Source organism: Pongo pygmaeus, chromosome X, assembly GCF_028885625.2.
Source record: "Pongo pygmaeus isolate AG05252 chromosome X, NHGRI_mPonPyg2-v2.0_pri, whole genome shotgun sequence".
In the NCBI taxonomy this organism is placed as follows: Eukaryota; Metazoa; Chordata; class Mammalia; order Primates; family Hominidae; genus Pongo; species Pongo pygmaeus.
This window is the reverse complement of record NC_072396.2, coordinates 126,077,915-126,086,990: the sequence shown is the minus strand read 5'-3', so window position 1 is coordinate 126,086,990 and position 9,076 is coordinate 126,077,915. Positions and strand designations below refer to the sequence as shown.

General features: G+C 37.7%; 1 protein-coding gene across 1 annotated transcript; it reads left to right on the top strand.

Annotated features, from left to right (window-relative positions):
• The first annotated feature begins 730 nt into the window (after positions 1–730).
• On the top strand, positions 731–1,234 carry LOC129024182 (translationally-controlled tumor protein-like). The gene has a single exon (XM_054471065.1). The coding sequence runs from the start codon at positions 731–733 to the stop codon at positions 1,232–1,234; it is 504 nt and encodes a 167-aa protein (XP_054327040.1).
• The last annotated feature ends 7,842 nt before the right edge of the window (positions 1,235–9,076 follow it).

Here is a 9,076-nt window from a genome sequence, read left to right as displayed (position 1 = left end):
ACCTAGCAGAATAGATAATGATGGCCAATTAAAACATAAAAATGGCTCAGCCTCACTTGTCATCTGGGAATTGCAAATTAAACCACAAAAGAGCACTTCACACAAGGACAGCAAAAGTTAAAATGAATGGCAATCCCAAGTATGAGTGAAATGCAATGTAGCTTGAAGTCACATACATTTCTGGTGTGAGTGTAAAACGTATAAACCACTTTGGAAAACAGATAGCAAGTCTCATATAAGTTAAACAAATACCTAACCTATCACCCAGCAATTCCACTCTTAGTTGTTTCTCCAAGAGAAATAAAAACATATGTCTAAAGAAAGACTTAGACAAAAATTGCATGCTTCTCTATTCATAGTAGCTAAAATCTGAAACTAACACAAATGCCCATTAAGAAGATAATGGATGAACTGTATGCATTCATACACTGGAAGACTACTCATTAATGAAAATTACAAACTATTTGAACATTCAACATGCATGAATAACAAAAATATTTTATGTTAAGAAAGCCAGACACAAAAGACTACTTACTGCATGTTCCCATGCATACAAATGACTAAAAAAGACAAAATTTAGCTGCAGTGATACACATCAAAATGATGGTTACGCAGACTTCTCCCCCAGCTCTCCCACTTACCTCAGCACTGCTCCAGCTGCTCTGCATTAGCCCTGAGCTCCACACCACTGGTAACCTAGCGCCACCATTGTCTCTCTTCAGCCACCATCATGATTATCTATCCAGACCTCATCAGCCACAGTGAGATTTACAAGAACCAGGAGATCACAAAAGGGCCGTGCCTGGAGGTGGAGGGGAAGATAGTCAGTAGGACAGAGGATAACACTGATGGCTCGCTCATTGGTAGACATGCCTCTACTGAAGTCCCTGAGGGTGAAGAAACCCAAAGCACAGTTATCACTGGTGTTGATGTCATGCACTATCACTTACAGGAAACAAGCTTCACAAAAGAAGCCTGTAAGAAATGCATAACATATTACATGAAATCAATCAAAGGCAAACATGAAGAACAGAGATCAGAAAGAGTAAAACCTTTCATGATAGGGGTTACTGAACAAATCAAGCACATCCTTGCTAATTTCAAAATCTACCAGTTCTTTATTAGTGAAAACAAGAATCTTGACAGCGTGGTTGCTCTACTGGACTCCCGTGAGGACACTGTGATCCTACATATGCTTTTCTTTAAGGATGATTTGGAAATGAAAAATTATTAATTAGTAATTTGTCAATTACTTTGAATTTATCACCTGTCATCAAAACTAGCTGCTTTTTGTCATCCACATAACACCAGGACTTACGACAAATGGAACTGATGTCATCTTGAGCTCTTCATTTACTTTGACTGTGACTTACTTGGAGTGGAGGCATTATCTTTAGGAAAAACATGTCATGTAGGTTGTCTAAAAATAAAATGCATTTAAACTCATTTCAGAGAGTACCTTTTAGTTTAATATATATTTAAGCAAAATACATCTGTAGTGTTCCTGGAGAAGCTAGAGCTGGGTTATAAGGCACTACTAGAAAAATAAGACTGTCGTCAGATAACTTCTTCAGTGGAAATTACTTCTAGGACTGGAATATAAAAAAACCAAGAATCTAAAGTTTTAATTCTGAGCTGCAGTAAAAGGAAAGACCATGCTTATGGCAGTGCCAACATTTGAAATGAAGTCTTATACATTTCCTCACCTACAATGGAAGTAGTTAACTTTGGAAGAGATTATCAAGAGAATAAAAAGAGACTAATTCAGCTGAAAAAAAAAGAGTGGTGGTTACTCTGGAAGATTGGGGTGATTGCTACAAAGGGGTATGAGATAACTTTCTTGAGTCCTAGAAATGTTTCACATCTTGATTTAGTAGTGGTTACGTGGGTGTATGTATTTGTTAAAACCCATCAAACTGTACATTTAATTTTTTGCATTTTATTATATGTATAGTAATTTTTAAAACCAAATTGTTTTGTTTGTTTTGTTTTGTGGACACAGAACCTCACTCTGCCACCTAGTCTGGAGTACAGTGGTATGATCGCGGCTCACTGCAGTCTGGAACTCCTGGACTCAAGCAATCCTCCTGCCTCAGCCTCCTGAGGAGCTGGGACTATGGGAGTGAGCCACCATGCTCAGCTAATTTCTTTTTCTAAACTTTTTGTAGAGATGGGGTCTCACTATGTAGCCCAGGCTGGTCTCAAACTCCTGGCCTCAAGCAATCCTCCTTCCTCAGCCTCTCAAAATGCTGGGATTATAAGTGTGAGCCACCATGCCCAGCCAGTTTCTAAAATTATGTCAACATAATAACTTTCTAAGGTAAAAACCAGGAAATTCATTATCAGCAGGCCAGCATTAAAGGAAATAATAATTATGTCATGTGGAACATTAAATATTTGCAGGTTATGTATGATTAAAATATGTGACAAAGATAACACAAAATGCAAGGGTATTAAATGAAGTTAACCTATTCTAAAGTTTTTTAATTGTCCAGGAAGTAGAAAAATTCTAATTTATATTAGGTTTACTAAACTAAGAATGCATGTTGTAATTTCTAGAGTATGCCACTAAAAAAAAATGAACCCACAAGTTGTTTAAATTTATTCTTAGATATTTCATCTATTTTGTTGCTATTGTAAATGGAATGATTTTCTTAACTACAGTTTTGGGTGTTCATTGCAAATGTATAGAAATGTAATGAATTTTTGTATATTGGTCTTGTATCCTTCAACCTTGATGAACTATTTTATTAATTCTAAATAGTGGTAGTTTTACCTTTTCCTTTCTGATATGGATGCTTTCAATTCATTTCCTGCCTAATTGCCATGGCTGGCACCTCCAGTACAATGATGAATACAAGTAGTTAGAGCCAAAATATTCATCTTATTCCTGATATTACAGGGAGAGGATCCAGACTTCCACTATTAAGTATAATGATGATGGTAGCAATGGGTGCTTTTATAGATGCCTGTTATCAGGCACAGGAAGCTCCTTCTCATTCCTAGGTTTAAAGGTGTTTTTTTTTTTTTTATCATTAAGGGATGTTGAATTTTTCAAAAGGCTTTTCTGCATCTATGGAGATAACAAATTTTCCTTCCTTTATTATAATGATACTGAATATTTTATTAATTTATTTGTGGATGTTGAGCTAATCTTGCATTTATGGGATAAATACCACTTGCCTGTGGTGTTTAATTCTTTTTATATATTATTTGTTTCAGTTTGTTAGTATTTTGTTGAGGATTTTGCATCTATATTTAAAAGGGATATTGGTCTATAGATTTATCTTCTTTTGATTTCATTATCTGGATTGATACGAAGGCAATGCTGGCTTTATAGAATGAGCTGGGAAATGTTCCTTTATCTTTGTTTTTTTAAGTGTTTGTGAAGAATTGGTATTTCTTTTATAAAAGTTTTTCTGAATGTATGTGTCCCCAAAATTCATATGTTGAAATCTGACCCCTAAAGTGATCGTATTAAGAGGCAGGAGTTATTGAAAAGTGATTAAGTCATGAAGGCTCCACCCTTATGAATGGATTGTGGCCCTTATAAAAGAACTTGAGGGAGTGGTTTCACTTTCTTCTCCCCTTTCAGCATGTAAGGACACAGTGTTCATCCCCAGTGGAAGATGCAGCAATAAGATGCCATCTTGGAAGCAAAGACCAGGCTCTCGTCAGACACCAAACCTGTTGGCACCTTGATCTTGAACTTCCTAGCCTCCAGAACTGTGAGAAATAGACATATGGTTTTATAAATAACCCAGTTTGTGTTATTATCTTATAGTAGCACAAAGACACTAAGACAGATATTGGTACCAAGGAGTGGAGGCACTGCTGTAACAAATACCTAAAGATGTGGAAGCAGCCTTGGAAGTGGGTAATGGATAGGGGCAGGAACAGTTGTGAAATTAATGCTGGAAAAAGCTTGTATTGCCATAAATGGAGAATTAAGGACAATTCTGGTGAAAGCTCATAAGAAGAGGAGAGCTATACAAAAAGCCTCAATCTTAGAAATTATCAAAGTGGTTATGAACAAAATGTTGGCATAAACATGGATAATGAAGGTCATTCTGATGAGGCCTTAGATGAAAATGAGGAATATCTTATTGGAAACTGTGGGAAAGGCCATCCTTGTTACAAAGTGAGAAAAAAAAAAAAAAAAAAAAAAAAAAACCTCGGCTGAACTGTGTTGCTATCCTACCACTTTTTGGTAAGGTAGAATTTAAGAATGATGAACTAGGGTATTTGGCAGAAGAAATATCTAAGCAAAGTGTTGAGGGTGCTGCACGGCTTCTCTTAACTGATTATAGTAAGATGTGAGAAGAAAGAAAAAGTTAAAGATAGACTTTATAATCAAAAGAGAAGCAGAATATAAAAATTTAGAAAATTATCAGCCTGGCCATATAATTAAAAAGTGTGTTCAGGAGAGCCTACCAAGGCTATAGCTAAGCAACTGTTTAATAAGGAGATTAGTTTGATAAGAAGATTAGTATTAGATTAATAGCAGATACTATTCATCAAGACAATGAAAGAATAACCCTGAATCTTTGGGACTGCCCCACCTATCAAAGGCTGAGAATGTCACGGTCTTGGGAGCAGGATGATTTCAACTCTCTGCTCCTCTCATTCCAGTACAGCACTCACTCCTTGGCCATTCCAGCTGTGGCTCAAGAAAGCCAGGTGTGGCTCATGCTGCCCCTGCAGAAGGCACTCATGGTAAACCATGATAGCATTGGTACAGTGCCATCTCCATGGGGGCACAAAGTGCACGAGCTGTGGGGACATTACTGCCTCCACCTACATTTCAAAGCATGCCTTAAAGGGCCTTGGAACGCAGGCCACTGGGGCTGTGTCACTGAAGAGAGACCCCACTAGGGCAATGTCTAGAGGAGCCATGAGGATAGAGTCACCTCCAAGGCCTCAAATCAGTAAAGTCACCAGTGTGCAATTTCATCCTGGTAGAGCCAATAGTATACAACTCCAAGCATAACAGCTATTGCATGGGTTACACTCAGCAAAACCTGGGGCTTCTTGGGGCCTTGGAAGCTCAACTTCCACCCCTAGAATATCCAAATATCAGGACATAAGTCATAGAAGACTATTCTCAAGCTTACGATTCAGAGACAGATTAAGATGGCAGATAGGAGGCAGGACTAGCTTGCAGCTCCCACTGGGATTGACAGAGCAGCATGTGGAGACTCAGATTACGGACTTTTTGTCCCAACAACTACAGCAAGAACATACCAGGAAAGCTGAGAGAACCCACAGACCCTTCGAAGGACCTGGATAACCCTTGCAGGCTCCCTGAGATGCCAAAAAACTCTGAGTCTGTTTGCTTTCTCAACTGGGAGGCTCATGGTCTGGGGCAAGTTCTCAGCCCTGGCCACTGGTAGCCTGGAAAAAGACTTGGTGCTGTTGATGGGGCATGGTGAGAGTGAGACGGGCCTTTGGGACTGTGGGCTGTGTGGGAGTAGGGTGAAGCCTGTGACTGCGAGCTTTCCCCCACTTCCATGGCAACGTGTATGACTCAGAAGAGGCAGCCATAATCCTCCTGGGACTATAACTCCATTGGACTGGGAACCACACTCCCATGCCCACAGCAGCTGCAGTGAACCCCGCCCAAGAAGAGGCTGAGTTCAGACACGCTCATCCCTGCCCACAGCCAGTGGTCTTTCTCTAACTGCTCTGGTAGCTGAAGACGAAGGTCATAATCTCTTGGGAGCTCTATGGCCCTGCCCACCACCTGAGAAACCTGAACACTTAACCAGGTGTCCCTTGGGTAAGCTTGCAACCTCCCTATAGGACTGCAGCTGATGTGTTCTTGAAAGTACCATCTGCTGGCTGGAGGCCAACCAACACAAAACCAGCACACTAAACAAAAACACAACCAAGCACCCTCACAGAGTCCACTTCACTCCCTTGCTACCTCCACTGGAGCAAGTGCTAGTATCCACGGCTGCAAGACCTGAAGATGGATCATATCACAGGACTCTTTGCAGACACTCCCCAGTACTGGCCTGGAGCCCAGTAGCTCCACTGGGTGGCTAGACCCAAGAGAGCAAAAACAATTACTACAGTTCAGCTCCAAGAAAGTCCTATTCCTCGGGGAAAAAGGAGAACACACATCAAGGGAGCACCCCGTGGGATAAAATAATCTGAACGGCAGCCCTTGAATCCCAGATCTTCCTTCTGACATAGTCTACTTAAATGAAAAGAAACCAGAAAAACAATTCTGGTAGTATGACAAAACAAGGTTCTTTAACACCCCCAAAAGATCATACCGGCTCGCCGGCAATGGATCCAAACCAAAACGAAATATTTGAATGGCCAGAAAAATAATTCAGGTGGTCAATTATTCAGCTAATCAAGGAGGGACCAGAGAAAGGTGAAGTTAACATGATACAGGATATGAAAGGAAAACTCTTCAGTGAAATAGAAAATATAAATAAAAAAACAATTACAACCTCTGGAAATCAAGGACACACTTAGGGAAATGCAAAATGCACCGGAAAGTCTACGAAACAAAATAGGACAAACAGAACAAAGAACTTCATAGCTCAAAGACAAGGCTTTCGAATTAACCAAATCCATCAAAGACAAAGAAAAAAGAATTTTCAAAAATGAACAAATCCTCCAAGAAGTTTGGGACTATGTTAAATGTTCAAACTTGAGAATAATTGGTGTTCCTGAGGAAGAAGAGAAATCTAAAAGGTTGGAAAACATATTTGAGGGAAGAATTGAAGGAAACTTCCCTGGCCTTGTTAGAGATTTAGACATCAAAATACAAGAAGCTCAAAGAACACCTGGGAAATTCATCGCAAAAAGATCATCACCTAGGCACATAGTCATCAGGTTATTCAAAGTCAAGATGAAGGAAAGAATCTTAAGAGCTGTGAAGCAAATGCATTAGGTAACCTATAAAGTAAAACCTACCAGATTAACAGATTTCTCAGCAGAAACCCTACAAGCTAGAAGGGATTGGGGTCCTATTTTTAGCGTCCTTAAACAAAACAATTACCTGCCAAGAATTTTCTATCCAGACTAAGCTTCATAAATGAAAGAAAGATACAGTCTTTTCCAGACAAAAAGAAATGCTGAGAGAATTCACCACTACCAAGCCAGCACTATAAGAACTGCTAAGAGGAGTTCTAAATCTTGAAACAAATCCTCAAAATACACCAAAATAGAACCTCCTTAAAGCATAAATAATATAAATAAATTTGATCGCCCAACATAAAAATGGAATAAAATTATTAAAGGGAAGCACAAAATACGATGGCAGAAATAAAGCCAAATAAGCCAGTATTCAGATAAATGCTAATTGGTTCATCTCATCTATTAAAAGTCAAAGATCTTCAAATTGGTTTTCTAAAAAGTTCAAGAATGGCTTTTCATAAGTGTGGCACCTAACTAAAATGACACAAAAATGTGGAAAATAAATGAATTTTTTAAAGTACCAGGTAAATGTTAAACATAAAAGTAGGTGTAGACAAAATAGATTTTATCACAGAAAGCATTAAGAGAAACAAAGTTTGATATTATGTGTTGGTAAAGAAAAATCAAATAAAATATATAACAGTCATGAACATTTATTTACATTCTCAAAATATTTTTACTAAAGGAAAGCAAATATTGATTTACTCTCAAGGTGAATTTGAAAAAGTATGCAATATGGTGAGAGACACGAGCAGATCTTTCTTAGAAACCAATAAATTAAATAAATCAAATAAATTTATAGAGGATTTGAGTAATCACATGAATGAGTGCATTTAAAATAAAACATATTCTTGATTCGAAGGTAAGGTAAAAAACATATTTGGAACACTTGCAGAAATTCACATGGATGTCCTGACAAATTAGAAATAATCACATTGTACCAACCATATCCACACACTACAATTCAAAAATTTAGCAATCATTTTTAAAAAGGTGATCCGTTAATTCTATACAACTTAAAAACTAAAAGAATGCACTTCTAAAATACTCTTTCATCAAAGATAAATTGAAGAAGAATTTTTTTAATGTATTTAGAAGTAAACAATATAAACAGTACCTGTCTGGTGTAGTCAATGTTTTATTAAGAAAGTAATGTATTTGAATATGAATATTAAAAATAATGAATTAAGTATTGGAATATAAAACTAGAAAGAGTACAGAGAAATGAACATGTGTGAAGCTGAAAAATTAATACATATAGAAGCTGAAGACAAGGAGAGAAAAAAGTATCATCCATAGAACAAAAAAATTTAGTAATTTCAAAAAAACCTATTAAAATACAAACTTTGACAAGTTTAATTAAAAGAAGAGAGAAGGTAAAAATAAACAAAAATGACAGTAAATAGTCCTGTATATTTTGCATGGGTACAGTTATATAAATATTAATGCATTGACAATGATTTGAAAGGTTATAGACCAAACCCACATGCTTATCTCTGAAGTGAACATGGGGACGAAGATTTAGGGGAGGTTATCAAAGGAGACTACCATTTGGTAAGATGTTCATCCTTAACATAATAAATATGCTTACATATTAATTGCATAATAAAAAGTAATCAATGGAGACTTTAGTTTTCAGTTTGGCATGTAAGGGGCTTGGAATTCATCACTTCCATCCTATGACAAGAAAAAATCTTATCAAACAAAATCAACAATTCTTCTTAGAGCTAACCTGGAAGTGAGGTCACAAGGCAAAGTGCTGTTCCCCAAATTGGAGGAACAGACAGGTAGATAATGAGAATCACAACTCAATGGAGTAGAAGCCCAAGAGCAGACACCTCCATGGGAACCAGAACCAAGACAGGAAATCTTACACCATAATTGATAAAATGCCAGAGGCACTGTGTGGACAAATGTGAGGGTTAAAAACACTAAAGGGGCCCAGTCTGACAATAAGGGGCCCATATTTTCATGAGTTTTAATTCCAGAAGCCCTACCATGTTCTCACTGTGAAGATCAGAGAAAAATATCCTCATACTTCCAGCAGGGAGGGGCAAAAATAATAGGTAGCCATTTTGTAATACACCTAGAGCATTCTGTTCTTACCAAGGCCTGCCCTCAAAAGAAACTATTTCAGATT

Coding starts and splice junctions, on each gene's coding strand:
- LOC129024182 (XM_054471065.1), top strand. CDS start 731: ATGATTATCTATCCAGACCTCATCAGCCACAGTGAGATTTACAAGAAC.